The following is a 22157-nucleotide window of genomic DNA, read 5'->3' as shown; positions in this document are numbered from 1 at the left end:
CCTTTTAGCTCTTTACCATTTGCTTTATTTATTCACCCAACATAAGGGTACCTAAATATTTATTTACAAATGTTATATCCTCTTGTTGGACTATCATTATGTAATGCCTCTTTTGTTTGGTAACACTGAATACTATGCTATGGACAAAAAAAGGCATATGCCACTTTTAAGAGAGTAGCACTAAGAACATTTCTAAGTCATGAGCACTAATTGGAGAACAGCTGGTCAGGAAAGTGTAGTCCCAGAGGGACCTGCCTGTGCTCATAGTCTACTGTGCAATCTTGGCCTAATTACCACTTTTCCAGGCCTGGGTTTACCCATCTTTTAAGATTAGAGGATTTTCCTCTTAAAATTCTATGAAGTACTACTTATTTTACAAACCTAGACTACCTGTGACAGATGGCATACTTAAGGAATTATTTTTAAAAAACCTTTTTTATTATCCCTTTCAAGAAATGCAAGTGGAGCCCTATATACCACATGCTTGAAAGGTTAGTACAAAGACCAGCCCTGTTTGTTTGTGCTGCCACCACAGCTGCAGAGAGGAATGTCAGGCAATTTTGTTTCAGTCATTTTGATGGCTGCAGCAGGGAACAGCTTTAGGCCAGCTTTAAAAAACTGAGTTAGGGTAAATAAAACAGGAAACTGTATGCTCTTCATTAAGACTCCATCGGTGCTGCTGAGCTCCTGCTCCCAAAAGGGCCACTAACAGATGAATTTCTTGTATTGCTGAGAACAAGCCTCTCTCGTCTTCCAAATGCTTCATTTACTAAAACATAAATAAATGGTTAAGAAGCTACCAGATCAGAAAACTAAGACCCTATAATATAAAAAGAGACTAAAATGTAGACATGAGCAAGGAGGTTCTCTATCTACCCTGTGGTGGAGATTTTGTTTTGAAAAATATATATTTAGCACTTTATAAATGGGTAAGTAACCAGCTCAAAAGTCCAAGATAATGTTCTGAAGTTTTAACTATGTTTTAAATTGGTCCTCCTTTTTTTAATACTTTCTTTGCCTTGTCCTGGATTTATCAAATCCACCTTGATAACAGATGTCCAAGCCCTTATAACAGTGACTCTATCCTTCCCTTATTGTACTTCTGATTGTTTCCTACCTTCATCTTTCTCTGTATCATGATCAGAATAGAACTTTGTGGATTTAGGACCCCAGTGGAGGGAAGAATCAGTAAGTAATAGAAGGGAACAGAGTGGCCCCTTCAGGAAAGCTGGATTTTCTAGGAAGTAGTTGAAAAAAGGCAGACTTATTCACACTGGGAACTGGGAAGAGGAGGGCCATTCTTTGAGACCACACTATATATCCTTCCAGCTTTCCAATAAAATCTTTCGTTTTTAAAATTCAAATTTTGTCTTTAAAAATTATCTACATTTAAAGTGTGAAGACAAATTTATTTGTGAACATTTCCAAATTACAATTTGATCTTATCTGTTTCCTAAGCAGACTGTACTAGAGGATGAACACTGGATCCATCTTTGTTATCTCCTTAATGTATTCAAACCACAGATTCTACTACTTTAGCTCTTATAGAACTCATCCAGAAAAAGCAGGAAATTAAGATTCTTACCTGAAGAGATTGTGCTTATATCCCAGACCCGAAGCCCTTCTTTCTGACCTCCAAAAGCATAAATAAATGGTAAATCAGGGCAACAGGAAGAACAGAAGAGAACTCCCTGAGAAGAGAATACAAAGTCAGTGATTTCAGTCTTTCCAGAAAGCTCTAATCTTGATCCCTACTCCTGTCTACAAGAACCTATGATTGGAATGGTTACTCAAAACCAACTCACCAGAATCTCTTTCAAGGCTCTTGCAAAGGTAGTTCACAGTCAAGTTGGAAGGGCTATCTCTACAATACAAAGCTGGACAAGTTCAGCATGATGGACATTCCGGGAGGACAGGTGTATGCTCTGACCACTCAGGTCTCTCATCTCCATTGTCATTCTAATAGGGACCTCCTAATTAATCTAATCTGCTAAATATTCCCATAATGATACTGATACCAGATGTCATTCAATCATTAAAAAATTTTAACTCTATTACAACATTTGCATCATAGAAAATACAAAAAAGTATAAAAATCACTCTGAGATAACCAGCTGTTCATGTTTTGGGACAGGGTCTTCTAGATTTAAATATAAGCATTCAAAGACTTAAGTATTTAAATATATGCATGGAATGATGCTATAAAAACTCTGTAACCTGCCTTTCCACAAATATTTATATTTATATATAATTTTAAACAGCTGTGTGCAGTGTTCTATGTCTGCAATTTAAATTTTATAATTTAGTGCCTGGCATACAGTATATGCTCAATAAATATTTGATGAATGAATTATTGAATTCCAGTTACTTCTAAAACTCTTGCTACTATGTAGTAATCAGTGTAGTAAGAACTAGTTATACAAAGAAGTAGGTGATAAACTGACCTCAACCACTATGGTGCCCTATAAAGGTTCAAGATTTCCTGGGATGGTCCTGATTTTAAGGTTAAAAAATTGTGGAACTTATGGTTACCTGGGGGGAAAGGGGGAGAGGGATAGTTAGGGAATTTGGGTTGACATGTACACAGTGCTATATTTAATATGGATAACCAACAAGAACCTACTGTATAGCACAGGGAACTCTGCTCAGTATTATGTAACAACCTAAATGGGAAAAGAATTTGAAAAAGAACAGATACATGTGTATGTATAACTGAATCACTTCACTGTATACCTGAAACTAACATTGTTAATCAACTGTACTCCAATATAAAATAAAAAGTCAAAAAAAAAAATGTGGCCATTCCACTTGTGTCCTTGAAAAGCACCCCCTCATCATCCTTGTTTTTCCCAGCAACTGTTAATCATGTGAGTTGGAAAAGGAACCAGCTAGTCATTGATTTCTCTCCAAAGTGTCCTAAGTTATAAAACTTCCACAAATTTGACTAAGCCCCAAATTAACCTCCCAACAAATCCATATTCTTTAGTGCAATGATTCCTAGAGAAAGACAAACGACAGATCAGAAACAAAAAAACCAAGATGCCCAGGGATATTCTTACCATTTTCATGTCCCTAGAGTGAACTAGGCTTGGCCTATCTCCTAATATGTCCCAGATCTTCACATACTTGTCCGCTGATGCAGTCACAAGACAGCCCTTGATTTGACTACTTAGATCAAGACCTAGAGGAAGATAAGTTCAGAGACTCTCATGTTGAAATAAATTCACTTCATCATAGGTTAATAGAGACGAAAGAAACAGTATTCTTGCTCACCAGAAATTTCATCGTTGTGTGCATTAAGTGTAAAAATTGGCTTATCTGAACGTGCATCCAAATTATATACAAAGCCGTCATCTGTACTGGCCTGGAAAGAGTAAAAGATGGGCAAGGTAATATTACATGACAATAAAATTTAGCAATGAGTAAACAGTATAAATCATTGTGAAAATCAGCTATGTACCTGACTTACCTGAAGAGCTTATTACAAATTAACATGGACATAAAGAATTTACTTGTGGATAAGTCGAGTTGGTTCTTACAAGGACTAATTTAGCTGACATGTCTATTAGGCAGTTGGATATGAGTATGAAGCTGTGGTAGTGATACAGACTGCAGAGATATGGAAGCACAGAAGCAGAAGTTACATCCATTGAGAACAGAGGGGATACACCCCGGGAGTGTATAATTAAGAGCACTGTGTTGAGGACAGAGACCTGGAGAGCACAGCCACTTACGGTAGAGGCTGAGGAGGAGCTCACAGAAGTAAGAATCAAAGAGGGAGGAGGGAATGACAGTGTTAAAGAAGCCAAGGAAAGAGGGGTTCTGAAGAAAGGAGTGACAATGCTGTCAGTATTTTGGCAGAGATTTAATCAGATAAGGACTGAAAGGCAGATTACAGTTCCACTTTGAAGAAAGGAAGAGAAAATTTTGAAGGAATTAAGAGACCTAGTCAAGGACAGGAGACAGAAACTTGAGCCTATATACAGGCCAAGGGCAATAGCCAGGACAGGAAAAAGGGAGGGGAAAAAAGGACAACTGATGCAGTCTTGAAGGTGGAGCTGCAGATGGGCATAAAAACAGAAGAGGGAGATCCCATCCTTTGAGACTGGAGGGAAAGAGGTAAGCCATTCTGATTACTTTCCATTTCCCTAAATATTTGTGAATTTAGTACTGATAACCATTTGTTAGCAAATAACCTCAGGAAATATGTGTGCCTGCCTGTGAGAGCCAAAGTACAGTACAACATTCAAATATAACGGGGACTTCACTCCAGGTAACTGTAAGATGAAATCTGGCTTAAGGGAGCTCAGCTGGGAACTGCATGCAACTCCACACAGAGGAGATTAAATGTTCCCACAAGTGCGGGAAACTTATTAAAATTGTTCACATATTTTAAGAAAGCTGTTTTTTAAAGAATTCCTTTCCTCATTTACAAAGCACTACGTATTTGCTTTAGGAAAATTAGGCAATATATGGATGTATCACAATTTCTCTAATTAATCTTCCCTTCTGGATAAAAGCTGGGATTTTATTTTTCCATGGATTGAAATGTCAGTGGCATCTTTGGATCCTACATGGAAAACTGTTATCCTACAGATATTAAGGGTATTTACAAAATGATCGTAAACTTTCTATCTGGGAGATGGTGGTATATTAAGTGCTATATTAGTTAAATAGGCTAGCATTTGCATCACTGGAGCTCCATTTAAGTACTAATATATAAATAAAGGAATTTTTTTTTGGACTGCTTTAACCATTAAAAAACATAAAAAGAATATTAGTCATGCTTAGTATTTCAAAGTAATTTTAAAATGATCAACTAATTACAACTAATAGAATGTGACACTTTGGAATGATTGGAAATTAGCAAAATCATTTACATGTTTACTGTCTTTTTGTGGCAAATCCACTGTTCTCTTATTAAAAATATATTTTTGTTTTTAAAGAAAACCCAAACCCAAATACTTCACACTGTTAATACAGAAAAAGCTTTTCAGAGATTCTCTCTACAATGGAAGTAAAGAAAAAAAGTCATTAATAACCTGATAAACGAACGGTGATATGCACACTCTTACCAAAAAATGACAAGGTGAAAAGTGATTCCAAGTCACTCTCTCGATCTGCCCACTGAATCGCCACATTCGATGGCTTTCCTCTGGACTTCGGCAGTCATACAAAGCCACCGACCTGGATGTGTTCAGGCAAAGTTAGGGTTTTAAGGGTTCAATTTTCCTGTATGTTTTAATTTATTTTTAATGAAATGGTAATAAAACAACACCATGAAATCAAGATCCAATTATTTAAAGCCTATTTTAAGTAGAAAAATCAACTCATCTAAAAGTAGAAGAGTTGATTTTTACTAATTGGTGGACTCTGGTCTTGTCACTTGAAGACACTGGTAGCTCTGGATGTCACAGTGGCCTTGACCTCCCCCAGACTGAATCCTCTACTTCCAAGATGAATCCTCTCTATTTCCAAAAGAATGGGACAATTTCTAATCTCCCCTTCCCCAGTAGTGCTCAGAGCCAGATAACTCACATCTCAGCCACATTTACAAGCAGGCTACTGTGTTGGGGGAACTGATAAATAGACTTTTGCAATTTTTGCATGAATCCCAACTAAAAAATGTAAATATAGGACTCTTCAAAAGGGTAAGGAATCAAAATAAAGACTGCAAGTTGGTTTCTGTTTCTACTAGCTACCTCTCCTACCTTCAGACCCAATCTGTAAAAAGCACACATGACTGGAAACCCCCCCTGTGGTTGACCATAGTGGTCCCAATTCTTCACCTCTCCCTACATCCATGCCCTCTGTCAGTAATCTGACAGTTCCTCCCCTAAAGGCAGAGTTCATTTCCCACTCCACGTGATGTCTATTTTGGCCAAGAGTAAGACAGACGTGTATTAGGTCTGAGCCCAGGTCTTAAGAGGCCTTGGTGTCTCTGCTTGTACTCCTGACCTTGCTATGGCAACACGTGTGGGCCAGCCCGCTGGTCCCAGGAAGATGTGAAACACGAGGGAGGAGAGCCAGGTCTCCGGGCCCAGCCTGAACAAGCCAAGATTAGCAGAGCTACCAGTTGAATCTAGCCTCGATTAGCTCAACCCTGCAGGTGATAAGAAATAAATGTTCACTGTTTTAAGTCACTGAATTTTGGGATGGCTTATTTCACAGCAATGTCTAACTCATACACCCGCTAAAAAAATCAAAGTAGTTGCTAGTTAGGAACTACATTATAACAGAACCATATTCCCTTGCAGATTGAAAGGATCAAGTTGAAAGCACAAATAAGTAGTCCTACAAATTTAAACACATAGAAGCCTCAGTAATAAATTCTACCTGAGCATCAAGTGACACTTTCTGAATTAGTTCAAGAGGATAAAAACGACAGCAATAATTCCTGAAATGCTTTCTTACTTATCATATGATCCAGAAATCAGAGTCTGTGCTTCAAATGGATGAAACTGGAGAGTCTGGACCTAAAAAGAAGAAACATAAATGAATAGATCAATGTTTGTTTTGGTTTGGTAAAACTGCCTTATACTTGGTGAGACTCAATCTGGCAGTGTTTCTACAGGTTTTTCCCTTTGAAATGTAGTACTATTTAAAGAAATGTAAATGTACTGCATAATCAAAAGGACAAAACATACTTCTGAATAAAGGCTGACACTTAAGAGACACAATGCAGCACTACCCAAATTGTGCTTGGCAGTATACCTATGTCCCTCATGCTAAACTATAATCAGAAGAAAAAATGGGAGCTGTCAAACTTCCTGGGCAACTCCACACGTTCCGAAAGTTTCACAATGTACATTAGCACATTAGATCCCTGGGTTCTGTAGTAACATCTGTTAAATTCTTTAACCCCATTTGGTGACTGATACCCCTTCATCCCTTTTTAGGAGCCTCTGTAAAAATGCTGCAAAGCACTAATGTTCCTAGTCACTTCACCTTTCTGCACCCATTTTTGCATCTCTCAGGTGGGTAATTATAACTATCACGAAGGGCTCTGTGAAGGATCCAGTGAGATAGCATGTCAAAGCACTTTGTAATTCACAAAAAGCCATATATAAATGTTTGGGATTATTTGTAGCCAACATATGTCTCAGATTTTTTAGAATCCCTTTTATCCATTAAATCACCATACCTTGTCTGTATGTACGGCAAGGCTGGCTGCTGGTTTCCCCAAGGACATATCCCACAGAATAACAGTGTTATCAGCTGATGCACTGGCCAGCACATTTCTGAGAAAGGGAGGAAACAAATCAGGTAATCTTTTAAAAATCAAGAGGATTACATGTAAGAATGCCATTTACAATACCATCAAAAAGAATAAAATACTTAGGAATAAATTTAACAAAAGTAAGATTTTTAATATACTGAAAACAAAGATTGTTGAAGGAAATTAAAGAGTATCTAAATTAATGGAAGGTCATTTCATGCTCACGGACTGGAAGGCTTAACATTAAGACAGAAATATTGCCAACTACAGACTGATTTATAGATTCAACCACAATCCCAGCTGACCCTTTTGCAGAAAACTGAATGCTGGTTTTAAAAATTGATATGGAAATCCAAGGGACCCAGACTAGTCAAAATAATCTTGAAAAAAGGAGAGCAAGTTGAAAAGTTCACAGTTCCTGATTTCAAAACTGACTGAAAAACAACAGTAATCGTAACAATGTGGTACTGGCATAGGACAGACATACAGAATAGAAAAGTCCAGAATTAAACCCTCAAATTTATGTTCTTATGTTCACTGGTTTTTGACAAGGGTGCCAAGAGTATTTATGCTTAGTTCAATGGGGAAAAAAACAGTATCTTCAACAAATGACTCAGGGTCAACTGGATATTCTACAGCAAAAAAATGAAGATAGAGCCCCACCTCACACTATACACAAAAAGGGATTCAAAATAGATCACAGGTCTACTAAACATAACAGCTAAAACTCTAAAGCACTCAAAAAAAAAAAAAAAACCCCAAAATACCCCAGGTATAAATCTTCATGACAATGGGTGAGGCAATAGTCTTAGATATGACACCAAAAGCAAAAACAAAAGAAAGAAACTGGATATCATCAGCATGAAAAACTTTTGTGATGCAAATAAGACTACCAAGAAAGTGAAAAAACAACCCACTGGAGAAAATATTTGTAAATCATATATGTGATAAAGTGCTTGTATCTAGAATACATAAAGCACTCTCAACCAAAAAATAAACAGACAAACCCAATCAGAAGATGGGCAAAGGATCTGAACAGACATTTCTCTAAAGAAGATATACAAATGACCAATGAGCACGTGAAAAGATGCTCAACACCATTAGTCATTAGGGAAATGAAAATCAAAAAAATGGGAGACCACTTCATACAGGATCTCTATAATGAAAAAGATAGACAAGCGCTAGCAAGATGAAGAGAAACTGGAACCCCCCTACATTGCTGGTGGGAATGTAAATGGTAGAGACACTACCACATGACCTAGCAATTAAACTCTTAGGTATGTATCCAAGAAAATGAAAACATATGTCCATGCAAAAACTTGTTCATGAATGTTCACAGCAGCATTATTCATAATAGGCAAAAACAAACTAAATGTCCATTAACTGGTGAATGGATACACAAAATGTGGTATATCCATACAAAAGAATATTATTCAGCAATAGAAAATGAGGTACTGACAGACGCTGCAACATGGATGGACCTTGAAAACATTATGCTAAGTGACAGAAGCCAGATACATATGGCCACGTATTATATGATTCCATTTCTAGGAAATGTCCAGAATAGGCAAATCCACAGAGACAGAAAGCATATGAGTAGCTACCAGGGGCTGGAGGGACAGGAGAACGAGGAGTGACTGCTAATGGGTATGGCATGGTTTTGGACTGATGAAAATGTTATGGAATTAGACAGTGGTGATGGCTGCATAACTTTGTGAATATACTGAAAACTACTGAATTATATACTTTAAAAGAGTGGATTTTATGACGTGTACTTGCTAGGTCATATATTATGTTTGTTTGTTTGTTTTTTGCGGTACGCGGGCCTCTCACTGTTGTGGCCTCTCCGGTTGCGGACCTCAGGCTCTGGACGCGCAGGCTCAGCGGCCATGGCTCACAGGGCCCAGCTGCTCCGCGGCATGTGGGATCTTCCCAGACCGGGGCACGAACCCGTGTCCCCTGCATCGGCAGGCGGACTCTCAACCACTGCGCCACCAGGAAAGCCCTTAGGTCATATATTATGAATTACATCTCAACTGTTTTTTTTTTCTTCCTTAAAAAAGAGCATTAAATGCTATTAACAGAAAAAACCCAATATGTCTACCTCTTAGGGATCAAGCGCTAATAATGTAGTTCTACAGCGGAACACAGGCTTTAGGGCCCAGAAAACCTGAAATGGAGTCTTGGTGCTGCCACTTGCCTGCCAACGAGAATGAAACCACCAACCTCAAAGAGCTGCTATGCAAGAACCTGGCTGAGTAAGTGGGACATAGCAGGCCCTTGATAAATGTTAGCTGCCTCCTAAAAATACAGATACTCCTGAAATTGAAAGCTCATTCTTCAGCATCGAACTTTAACATGGCTCAACACAAAATCAGGCCATTAGTGACAGTAATGTTTTTGTTCAGAAAACCAATATACTGTTGAAATAAAATGCTGATGGACTCATTTTCAGATATTATTTCCTCAATAAATTACTTCCATTATACAAACTACTTTCAGTTTTGTAACTCACATTTCAGTGATATATGCAAGGTCTCTTAGGAGGATCATGTATATTCAGGTCATGCTAGCTTTTTTCTACCATTAAGTCCCACATACAGGTCACAATGTTTTAAGTCCTTAGCATTTTATAAATTAAATATTAATTTAAAGTCCCAGTAACTAGTTTATTTATATTCTATGTCTCCCAACAGCAAAAAGTTAAAATTCCACAGTACATTTTTCATCCCAGTCATTCCAAAAATATCTGAGATTCCTCCCACATTAAAGTTCTTATTGTATGAGGCGAAAAAAACAAAAACAAAACTTCTGAACACTACAGCCGCAAGAAGAGCACTCCAAGAAGAGTATGAATTAGCAGAGAACATGCATTTTTTTTTTTCCTGGGAGGATTTTACTAGAAACCAAGGGCCCCACCAGTAACAAGGTCAACATGTTATTCCTCACCATAATCCTAAACTCTGTGCACTGGAGTATGGGACATATTTTAAAGCATACTGCACCTTTTCAGTAAAGAAAGGGGAAAGGAGAACGAAGATCTAAAATAAGATAGAGAAAGGAGAGTGAAGGAGCAAAGAAATCTGTGGCACTGAAGTCAAAGAGATGCGAGTACAGATGGGGATGGAAGGGAGTACAGGTGCTGATAAGGGTCTAAATAGAACTAGGGAATTGTGGCTGGGGAAAGGAATTGATGAGTCAGTTGGAATACTGACGAGAGGTTGTTCCATTAGAAAGAACTTTCAGTTGCTCAAAGTAACAGTTGCTATATAAGAATTTATATATAAAATTGGGTTTCTAAAAGCAAGGTACACTCATTATTAGATCTCTTATTTATCTCCCCATCTCAGGATTTATCTCCCCTGATCTCAGGATCAGGGCCAATTCAAGCAAAACCCAAACAACTGCCTGTAGCCCGGCAGCAAGAGGTTCATCTGGGGAAGCTTTGAAAATAAAAACAAAAACACCAACAGATTCTTGGGCCCCTGCTCCAGAACAACTGACTCAATCTTGGGGGACTAGAGACTGGGAACTTGTACCTTAAAGGGTTACCCAGAAGTTTCTGATTTGCAGCTATGTTTGGGAAATACTAACCTAAACAACTTTCTCAGGTCCATTTCCCCAAATAGTCGTAACTCTGAAGAGGTCTGAACACAAACAAGACAGGATATCCTTCAGTTAAGCCAGTACTCTGGGATCTTCCTTAGAATGCTCATAATTATAAAGTGTCCAGTGTAATAGAAATGCTTTAAAAAAAAAGTGCCCTGGGTAATCCAGTTTGTTCTTACCCCCCTTAAGTAAGCTGTACTCAACCTAATGCTTACCTCCCTTGCCTTAGCAGCCCCTCAAACCAACTACACTATTAGGAAAATGGCCCCTTTGCAGTAATTGTTGTTTAAGGATAAGTATGAAAAATATGTGGATGACATGCAAAAGAATTAAGGTGAACCCTTACCTTACACAGTATAGAAAAATTAACTCAAAATGGATCAAAGACTTAAACTTAAGAGCTAAAACTATAAAACTTTTAGGGGAAAATCTTCATGACAATGGATTTGGCAATGATTTCTTGGCTATAATACTAAAACCACAGGCAACAAAAGTAAAAATGAACTGTACAACATCAAAATGAAAAACTTCTGTGCATCAAAGGACACTTCAATAGAGTTAAAGGCAACCAATCGAATGGGGGAAAATATTGGCAAATCATAAATCTCATACGAGACTAACATTCAGAATATATAAAGAACTCACACAACTCAACAACAAAAAACCAAACAACCAATTGAAAAATGGACAAAAAGACTTAGATAGACATTTCTCCAAAGAATATATAAAAATGGCCAATAAGTACTTGAAAAGATGATCAACAGCACTAATCATTAAGGAAATGCAAATCAAAACTGCAATGAGGGCTTCCCTGGTGGCGCAGTGGTTAAGAATCCGCCTGCCAATGCAGGGGACACGGATTCAAGCCCTAGTCCGGGAAGATCCCACGTGCCGCAGAGCAACTAAGCCCGTGCGCCACAACTCCTGAGCCTGCACTCTAGAGCCCACGCGCCACATCTGCTGAAGCTCGCACACTCTAGGGCCCATGCTCTGCAACAAGAGAAGCCACCGCAGTGAGAAGCCTGCGCACCACAACGAAGAGTAGCCCCTGCTCGTGGCAACTAGAGAAAGCCCACGCACAGCAATGAAGACCCAACACAGCCAAAACTAATAAATAAATAAATAAAATAAATTTATATAAAAAACTGCAAAGAGATACTGCATCACACCTGTTTGGATGGCTATTATGAAAACAACAATAACAAAAACAGAAGGTATCAAGTGATGGAGAGGATGTGGAAAAACTAGAACCCTTGTGCACTGCTGGAGGGGAGGTAAATGGTGCAATTGCTGTAGAAAACAGTATGGTGGTTCCTCAAAAAGGTATAAACATAGAACTACCATTAGATCCAGCAATTCCATTTTTGGCTATATATTCAAAAGAACTGAAAGCAGGGACTCTAACAGATACACATAAACCCACATTATTTATATCTGTGTCAATAACAGCAGCATTATTCACAAAAGCCAAGAGGTGGAAGCAACCCAGGTGTCCATCAACAGATGGATAAACAAAATATGGCATATACGTACAATGGAATATTATTCAGCCTTAAAAAGGAAGGAAATACTGCCACATGCTACAACTTTTGCTAAGTGAAGTAAGCCAGTCACAAGAGGACAAATACTGTATGATTCCACTTATAACAGGGAGACGCAAGAGGGAGGAGATATGGGGATGTATGTACATGTATAGCTGATTCACTTTGTTATAAAGCAGAAACTAACACACCACTGTAAAGCAATTATACTCCAATAAAGATGTTTAAAAAAAAAAAAAAGAGGTACCTGGAGGAGTCAACTCATAGAGACAGAAAGTAGAACAGTAGTTACTAGGGCCTGGGGGGAGCAGGAAATGGGGAGTTACTGTTTAATGGGCATATAGTTTCAGTTCTGGAAGATGAAAAGGTTCTGGAGTTGAATGGTGGTAATCGTTTTGCACAACAATGTGCAAAAATGTCCAATGAACTGTATACCTAAACGTGGTTAAAATGGTAATGTTACATATATTTTACCAGTTTAAAAAAAAACATATATATATATATATATATATAAAGAACACGTGGATGAGATGTGAAAACTAAATGAAGTGAGAAAAACGTCTTCCCTGAAGAAACAATTCTACTGCACCACTGGCACTGCAGTACATACTGCTTTTTCTCAGTGGTGTTGGAGAGGAGGGCACTTGGTCCCCAAATATGTAATGAGCATCTACTAAGTGAAGAGCTGGCAGGTGATGCTGGGGGGTGCAAGGATACAGACAGCAGAGCTCCTGCCTTCCAGCAGCTTGTACTGCAGGAAAAGAAAATAAAACATGGACACAAAGATGTGAAAGTCATAATGTAGAGAGATGAGTGTAGACAGGAGGTAAAACCACGCTGGTTACCGTCTTTAACAGTCCTGCAAATGGTATTTTTTACCTGATCAGCTTATTCCAAGAAAGGTCAAGGACAGCATCGGTATGCCCATCTGCTGAGGAATTCTGTAATAATTGTTTAATTACTTTTGGTATTAAAGTACACCCCCAAATAAAATTGGTATATTAATTTGAAAGATTCTTTAAAACTTATTTTGATTTTAAGTAAACTTGCCCAAATATCTAGGGAAAGAAACACCTTTTCCTCCTTTTACTTGAGAGACATGATAAATGTTCTTTACAGGGAAGAAACTATAGTAGTTCTTAACCTAGGTGCTATAATTCTACCCCACCCACCTCTCCCCCACCAAAAACCTGACAGTTTTCAAAGCTACAGGAATACATGGATATTTAGAATTCAACGTACTCAAGGCTAAATAGAAATATTTTAAAAGTTCAAAAATAGCATTTTAGTGTGAACAGCTACTCTCTATGAAGGAAGATCATAACCTTCAGAGTAATTTGTTTTGTGTAAGGATGGATAACGTGCCAGTGGAGGTTTTATATAATCAGAAGTCAATTTTTCTTTGGATGGGCTTTTCAAAACTAGAAACTAGAGTAACTTCATAATTACCTGTCCTATTTCACCAAAAGTGTCTAACTGAAAAAGTGCATGTTCTCATCCCCCGTCCCCAGCCCCACAAACCTCTCTCTGTTTGTCATCAGAGTTTAAATATCTATTAGCTTGTTTACCTTCTTTCCTTTCTTTTTCTTCTTTTTTGATAGCTTACTTCCAAGTGTAAAGACTGGCTCCAAAGAGTCCACTATATCAAGGTCCCACACTTCAATAACGGGGGTCATGTTTCCCACAGCAATGTAATTTCCTACAGGAGGAGATGATATACTTATGATTTAAAATACAACTCCTAATGAAATACATTACACTTCAGATTAACTGAGTCATGGCTTAGAGCAGTTTCTCTCAAACTTTCGTATGTGTGTACACCACCTGAATGTTGTTAAAATGCAGATTCAGTTTCAGGTCTTGGGTGGGGCCCCAAAACTGCATTTCTAACTGGCTTCTAGGTGATGGCAATGCTGTGCTGCCGTCCTCAGACCACAATTTGAATAACAATTTGAATATCATGAATGTGAACAAGCTTTGCAAACAAGATGTAAGGTATGAGTATTAACAGTTTTTATCCTTGTTAAGAAGTATGCAGGGGCAACTAGTACTGTGCAGCTATGGCCAAAGGGACTAACACGAGAGCCCAATTCTTTCTTCATTTTGGTTTACCTTGATGTTTTCTGAAAAGGGTCATGCACTAAACTCTAGCTGGTAACATCAGACACACCATGCCAGTTTATAGGTTTGGGATTTTAGGAGACCTTCACACAGTTCTGCAGACCCAAAGCTTCCAGGCCCTGTCCTTCTGCCTATAGTGGAGCAGCAACCTCCTTAGCCTGCCCAAAGTCTGGAGACACACAGACCCAAAACAATTAAGTGATTGTGTTTGGAGAACTATATAACTTCATAAAATAACATTAACTTCATAAAACATCAATAATTATGAAAACATTCATACAAAATAGGTAACTTATGTGGCTAGGAAAAACACATAGGAGTAGAACCATTGAGCAATCTCAACTTTTCTAATTACCAGTTGAATCATCTGGGCTAGGATCAAAATTCAGCCATTCCACGCTCAAAGGGTATGCAGACAACAGGATATCATGGTGGACATAAAAAGAATCTTCTTCTTGATTATAAACTGAGAAGATTGGGAAAAGAGACTTTATTACATCAGAATAAGAAATCATATCCCACTCAAAAGGAAAGATTCTCCCTTTTAAACCTATGGGAGACACTTGCTTAAAGTGAGACATATTTTATGACATTAAAGACATTCCAAAGTATTTATTGCTAGGCAAAAATTTTTCATGTCAAATATATTCCCAGCACCTGGTGTGCCCCAAAGGGGAACAGGAACACTGAGAGAGAATTGACATCTGCCTGAATAATCCATCTGCATGCTCCCCGGCTAAAATGGTCCTACCTTCTGGTTCACCAATTACAGAAAACAAACGAGGTCTCCATAAGAAGTACTTCATTATTATTTTATCTTTTAAAGGTCTATCTGGTCATAAGTAAAGAAGAACAAATCAGCACTGGAGAGAAATAACTCATATTTAGAAGTCTAAATGCCTGTCAAAAATTGCTTCTTTAATATTTATTGTTAAAATCAATAAGAAGCCTTTTAAAAATTATATAATGAAACACTGATAAAAATAGAGCCCAAGTAGTCAGAAATTTCCCCCAATATGTTTTTTACTAGAAAGAAGCAATGTTAAGATAAGCTAAGGATTTTTAAAAAATTCTTCAGACCACTGCATCTGGGACAGATCTTGGGATCAGCAGATTCCATGTAATGCTCTATCACATCACGTTATGATAAGAATGTGTTCAAAATGATTAGGTTGTGGCCCTGCAAGAACCTCAACTACGGTCAATGTACTCAGCTTACATTTTAAATAAAAATGATGATGATGCCTTAAAATAATCTTCTTTTAACCATGTCAGATTATTATTCAGATTTGATTTAGAGTGCAATTTTGAAATTATTCTCGAACAGAGATACACTAGGTAATCTGGAGATTCACACCAAATCCAAGTAAAATATATCATTAATGACCTAACCTAGAACAACGTAGGAATACAACTGCTTTACTTCAACTTCTCAGCTCCTGTCTAAGGCTCACGAGATTCAAAGGAATGACTACAGTAAATTCTCAAATAAGAATGCATAAAAATCAACGATGACAAACCGTAATAGTTGCAATTTTTTGAAATTAGAATTGGTGTTTTAAAAATTCCATCATCATGGTTTACACTTGAAATATGTAAATAGTTCAAAGATAATTAGGAGAATAACTTCACATTGACGTATTTGCTATTTAAAGCCTTTTTGACTTTATAAATAGATCACAATGGGCCATGGAATAAAAATGGCCTGATTGATAGGCTTCCTGAGGGCAGTCTTGAAGAAATTCAAGCTAAAAAATGGAGTAAAACATTAAACCCAAGGGTTTTAATTTTCAAACTGTGTTTCCTATAAGAAAAGGCATTAGCCTATTAATCTCTTTAAAGCTTCAAAATTTTCAGACAGATGAACAGAAGAGTGTTGGGGAAGGAGAGTATCTGGGCACGAATGGACCTGTCTGAGGACGTGTGCACACAGGAAGGGGCAAAAAAAAGAAAAAGGGAAAATATGGAGGCAGAATATTCCAGATATCTTAAAGGTCTATTTTAAGAAAACAGTCATTAATGTTTGTTGAATTAATAAATATCAACATTAAGAAATATCTGATTTAAGAATTCCAATAAAAAAGAAAAATTCAAATCATTGCCTACTTCAGATTCAAAGTACAGCTGACCCTTGAACAATGCAGAAGTTAGGGATGCTGACCCTCTGCACAGGAGAAAATCCCTGTATAACTTATAGTCCACCCTCTGTATCCCAACCAAACTCGCATCGTGTAGTACTGTAGTATTTACTATTAACAAAAGTCTGCATGTAAGTGGATCTACGCAGTTCAACCCCGTGTTGTTCAAGGTTCAACTGTATTCACCGCTGGCTTTAGTGCAAACATTCTCTGCACCGAGAAAGGTGACCAAAATGTTTTGGTCTCTGCAGAAAAATGTGGGCCTCTATGCTGAAGTTTTATGAAAAGAATAAAATGTTTTGCAAAAGGGGATCTATTTGAAATAACTCTGAAAAAAGGCAGGATAAATTATATTGAGTGTAATCTTTGCCACATAAAGAAAAAGCAGCCAGAAAGCAAACTGGAGTAAAGAGCCAGGGTAAAAAGTTACCCTACGCTAATGAGATTATAATTTTTTCTTGCATTTTAAAATAGTTTTACTTCCAGGTTTTCTCCATTGAGGGGAAAAAGTTAAAAACTGGCAAAAATGTTTAAACAAAAGATTTTAAAAACCCAGTTAGAACCTTCCAGGTGACCTATTTCCATAAGTCAAGTCAAGTACCAAACTAACACATTGGACTACACATGCCCAGGCACAATAACCAGGAAGTCTGATTTAACTAGGTAACCAACTTAAATGAAATACAGAAGGATCTGGTGCTTAGAAATCCATAATAGTTACTATGATGGTTATTTTAGTATCACTTAAGTAGAAAACTTTAGTAAGGGATGTATCCCACTTACCATGTACCTCTAAATTGCACTGGTCCTGTTCAGCTCTGCCACAAACTATGAGATTGTCATTGGGCTTAATCAAGAAATCTTCACGTTCGTACTGCTCCTAAGTGGAGAGAGAAAAAGTCATTGACTAGAATCAGATATTTGGGAAGGTTTTTCAAACACTTAAGGAGCATAATTAGAAAAGCCATATAGATATTTACCGTATCTTTCAGAGTAACATAAGGATCTTGATCATTACTCCCATAGACTGTAAGACCCAAAAGAGATTCACCAAGAGTTTCAGTATCTGTAAGAATTCATAAAACAAAATGAATAAAACAGTCATTTTGACAAAAGCATTTTTCCTAAGGCATCCCATCTTTAGACTTAGATCCAACCATCTATTTCATAACTAACACTGGATCATCCACAATTGGGAAAGGAAATAGTGGATAATAATAAATAGGAGTTTAAAAGCCATTTATATTTGGCCCTGGAATGCACATCTGATAGTCTTGGAATACACAATCTTCCATTAAAAGAATCAAATCAAACCAAGAAACTCCCTTTTAGAAAACGTTAGAACTCTACTCAGATCCTCTAGTTTGCTCCTTGTACTCATTATTCAAAAGTGCTACAGAGAGGTGGCCTCGCAGACCTGGAAATAAATAAGTCCCTAAAGCACTGGTATCAACACAATGAATTAAGGGTTGCTTGGTCAAATAAAATTGAAAAATAATAAGTCTCATAAAGTTAAATAGGTTTCTTTATTGCAAGATGTCTCATAACCACTGATATGCTAACTTGCCTAATGAATCTGAAAGAGAGGATACCACATGCCCTTTTCACCAAACTTATGGCATTCTTTTATGGCATGTCTGCAAAGATGACATAGAGTAGACCCCAAATAACATGAAACTCAGAAGAAGGAAGATACTCTTAATTTTCAGGAGAAGCTACTTTAAGGAGGCAGGGCTAATACGTCTTAAACATCTGACAGGCAACAGAGAGGGGAATTTCTACTGGATGAGAAAGACAGAGTCAATACTCTGCAGGGTATAGAGAGCATCAGGGAGCAGTGTCTGAATGGCTTTTCTCCAGGCTGGTTAGCTCTTCTTTCTCTGTATTCCCATGGCCTCTGTCCTAGTAGGATGGAAGCCAACCCAGAGGGGCCCATAACCCAGAGTCCAATGGAAAAAACTATCCCCTGCATCTAGTGAAGTACACTGAAAAGCATGAAGGCTTTAGGGCCAGAGAATGTTCAAACCTCAGCTCCATTAATCACCAGCTGCATGATACTGGCAAAGTTATTTCATCTCTGGAAGCCTGTTTTCTCTTCTGTAAAATGGAGGTAATAATTCCTCTCTCATTGCAGGTAAAGAAAAATGAATTACAGATTATCATAACCACTACTTGCAATAAAACATACCACACTAACATTTTTTTGTTTTTTAAATCTTTTTTTTTTTTTTTTTTTGCGGTACGCGGGCCTCTCACTGCTGTGGCCTCTCCCGTCACGGAGCACAGGCTCCAGACGCACAGGCTCAGTGGCCATGGCTCACAGGCCCAGCCGCTCCGCAGCACGTGGGATCCTCCCGGACCGGGGCATGAACGCACGTCCCCTGCATCAGCAGGTGGACTCTCAACCACTGCGCCACCAGGGAAGCCCCCTGTTTTTTAGATCTTAGAGGGCTGAACTGATTTTTTTAAATCAGTTTAGGAAACATGCTGTCTTCCTTGAGCCCGATTATTTGACTGACATAAAGGACAACAGATTCTCAGAGTAAAGCTTTGGTGGAACGCTAGAAGCATGATCTAACGCACTGAGTTTGTGATTAAAAACCAGCAGAAGTGGGTGAATTCTAACCTGGGTCACCTTCCTCATCATATTTATCTAAGGCGTACTCGGCCAGCTCATCATCATCCAGCGTCCTGTCATCCTCTGGGTCGCCATCCTCCAGGGGCTCCTGAGGTCGGGCCTGGGTACGGGCACTCTGCATGCCATCTTCTGAAGGATCGCCTGTCTCCTCTTCATCACTGCCACCTTCTTCTCTAGGCCAATGAAAAAATAAAAAGTAAAAAGATCACCCAAAAGGCACCGTTCAATAACAAGACCGCCTTGTCGTCATCGTTTAAGATTTACATTTCATCTGGACTTTACTACAGGTGTCAACATCCCAAAACTTACTGTAATTTTTCCTTTGCTTCAGCAATGAGACGTTTCACTTCTTCTTTACTAAGCTCTACCTATAAAAGACCAAACATTTCATTATGATATATTTAAGGAAATCATTTTAAGCCTTTGAATTTAAAAGAAGTTTACAAATTAACATAAAACATAGCTTCAAAAGACATCAAAAGTCAAATGGAGTTTTCACAGGTCCTTACAAACTAAGATCCTTCTCACCTAAAACTGTTAAAAAAAAATCATGTTCGGTCTACCTCTCCAGTCTTTTTCAAAAAAGACAGACCTGTATAAACTGGCTTCTATGAAACCCCATCTCATTTTCTTCCACTTACCCCAACTCCTTGGCCGCTTCTCCCCATTTTTCCTGTGGATATTCCTAAACAAACCACCCTTGCCTTGGTCCTCTTTCCCCTGGTATCCCTGCCAAGTATTCACTCATTACGCTGTCACTTCCTTGCAAAGCTCATTCATTCTCAAGACTAAAACCACCATCTCTGAACAGATTACTCCAAACTTTCCCTTCTCTAGCCCTGTATACTGTAGTTCCATTTTTCCAATTGCCTATAAGACTCTCCACTTGGACATCCTGTTCAAAACTGAAGTCATTCTCTTCACTTAAAAACTGGCATTCCCTCACCTGATCAACGCTTCAGTACCTTTTAAAAACGCCCGTATCACTGCTAAACTGTAAGCTCCTTGAAACTGTGTTTTCTGCCCATGGTAGATGATAGATGATGAATCAAACAATCATGCAGTTTGTGCTAAAAGGCCTTTAATAATGTGGAAATCCTCTTGAGTGATGACATTCTACTGTTAGCTCCAGAAACTAAAGGTTCTTAAGTTTAATCAAAAGATACTTATTTTTCTAATTTCTCTTATTGATTTGAGTTTTCCTTTCTGGGACTTTGTAGAATAAATTCAGTCTCTTCTTCCTATAAACTCTTCAAGCAATGGTTCCAAATTTGTCTGCACATTAGAATCACATGGGGGAATCTTTTAACAATCTCAGGCTCTACTCCAGGCTAATTAAATCACAACACTTGGGAGCTGGTATTTTTTAAGCTCCACAAGTGGTTCCAATGTGTAGACATGTTTGGAAATCACTGTCTTCAAGTATTTGAAAGGCTGTATGTTCCTTTTAAACAACAACTCTTACCTCCTTCAATAATTTTTAATATGAGATGGTTTCCTGTCCCTATTCTACATATACCGCACTGAATGCCTACTGTGAGCCAAACACTGGAGAAACTGGTGAACAAAACAGTCTGTGCCCTGGTGAAATTGGCTCAGTAACATTGAAACAAACACTCCCCCGTCCCTATTTGTTTCACAGCATTTATTCCCACGGACAGAGTATCATATATGCACGTATCAACTCCACAAAGGCAGGGACTTTTCCTGTTTGGTTCATGGCTATCCCAGGACACTGAACAATGCCTAGTACAGAGAAAGCGCTTCCTAAGTATCTGTTTAATAACTTAACTAATCTTCTCCAATGCTACAGACTCAGTCTCTCACTCCTGTAGGCTTTCCCTTCATGACGTGTCGCGTTTACCTCGCATCCCCACTGCCACATCAACATCTCACTTGGACTACTGCGAGAAATTCCTAATTCAACTCCCAGCCTCACGACACCGTGGTCTCCATACCAGCTTTTCTACACCACAACTTTCATCCAGTTTATTCCTCTAAACGCCGAGCGGAGGAGTGGCAAGTGGAGTTTCACATATGTGCCCCCTCTTCCCCTTATGCCTGGAAACGCACTGGGGTGGTGGGAGACGCCGTGGTGTCGTCAGCAAGGCTCTGGGGGAGCTCCCCTTCCGAGCAACACCCCGCCCCCTTCCAGCCCGTGAGGTCCACGTGTTTGCGAACTGGGGGTGGGGCTGGGCTTGGGGGAAGGGACCGTGAGGAGGCGGGGCCCCCGATCCCAGGCCCAGGAGTCCTAGACCCTCGGAGCCGCAGCCCTAATCACGACAAACAGGCCACAGCGGGCCTCACCCCGTCAGTCCCACCAGCCGCGCCAGGGCCGCGCGTTCCGGGTCCAGGTCCCCAGGTGGGGCTGACTCAGGGTGCTGCAAAGAGGCCGCTACCCCTACCTCGGAGCGACCAGGCCTCACCTTGTCTGGCGTCTCTTTGGCCACGCCGCAGCGGACCCAGGCCACGCACGTCACCTGGCGGCTGCGGTTCATCGTCCTCGGCGCAGCGACGCCTCAAGCTAAAGACTTGGCCCCAACGGGTCTCGAAGCCACGCCGCGCTGGGGTCCACACGCTCCCCAACGGGCTCCAGGAGGCGCCTCGGCAGGGCAGAGGCGCGGGGCGCTGCTTCCTGTGGCGTCGGCGCCCGTTTCTGACGTCAATCGAAGGCGCCTAAACGGGAAAGGGGTGGAGAAAGGGCTGGAAGCTGAAGCAGCTGGGCGAGGAATCTGCTGTGTGGGATGATGTGAATGGGCTCTACGGGACACCTGTGACGGTGTGTGCAGGCTTCGTGGAAGCAATGACTAAATAAGTGAAAATGGAACTGTAGGGATCAGAGGCAAATTTCCACCGACCTTTATTTTGCCTCCATAGCCTAAAAGCTGACA

The 22157-nt window shown here is 39.3% G+C and overlaps 1 protein-coding gene across 2 annotated transcripts; it reads right to left on the bottom strand.

Annotated features, from left to right (window-relative positions):
- Positions 1-416: 416 nt before the first annotated feature.
- PWP1 (PWP1 homolog, endonuclein) lies at positions 417-21946 on the bottom strand. 2 transcript variants are annotated; one of them, XM_027107452.1, is made up of 15 exons: positions 21693-21946; positions 19576-19634; positions 19255-19439; positions 17609-17694; positions 17412-17508; positions 14846-14956; positions 13938-14068; positions 13249-13310; positions 7145-7241; positions 6415-6476; positions 5076-5187; positions 3274-3364; positions 3060-3181; positions 1586-1691; positions 417-769 (listed from the first exon to the last, which is right to left on the bottom strand). In XM_027107452.1, the coding sequence occupies exons 1-15, from the start codon at positions 21762-21764 to the stop codon at positions 660-662; spliced, it is 1503 nt and encodes a 500-aa protein (XP_026963253.1). In that variant the 5' UTR covers positions 21765-21946; the 3' UTR covers positions 417-659. The 2 variants fall into 2 exon arrangements, with proteins under 2 accessions (XP_026963253.1, XP_026963252.1); XM_027107451.1 differs by having other exon boundaries at positions 19255-19445; positions 21693-21888.
- Positions 21947-22157: the final 211 nt, after the last annotated feature.

The sequence above is a fragment of the Aethalodelphis obliquidens genome, unplaced genomic scaffold (genome assembly GCF_003676395.1).
Source record: "Aethalodelphis obliquidens isolate GAN/ISIS:26980383/991018 unplaced genomic scaffold, ASM367639v1 scaffold8, whole genome shotgun sequence".
In the NCBI taxonomy this organism is placed as follows: domain Eukaryota; kingdom Metazoa; phylum Chordata; class Mammalia; order Artiodactyla; family Delphinidae; genus Aethalodelphis; species Aethalodelphis obliquidens.
Note: the sequence above shows the minus strand (reverse complement) of the source record. Positions and strands in the feature narration are given on the sequence as shown.

Coding starts and splice junctions, on each gene's coding strand:
- PWP1 (XM_027107451.1), bottom strand. CDS start 21,764: ATGAACCGCAGCCGCCAGGTGACGTGCGTGGCCTGGGTCCGCTGCGGC. Junction 19,635..21,692: donor CCAAAGAGACGCCAGACAAG/GTGAGGCCTGGT, acceptor GGTCTTTTATAG/GTAGAGCTTAGTAAAGAAGA. Junction 770..1,585: donor TATAAGCACAATCTCTTCAG/GTAAGAATCTTA, acceptor TTTATGTTTTAG/TAAATGAAGCATTTGGAAGA.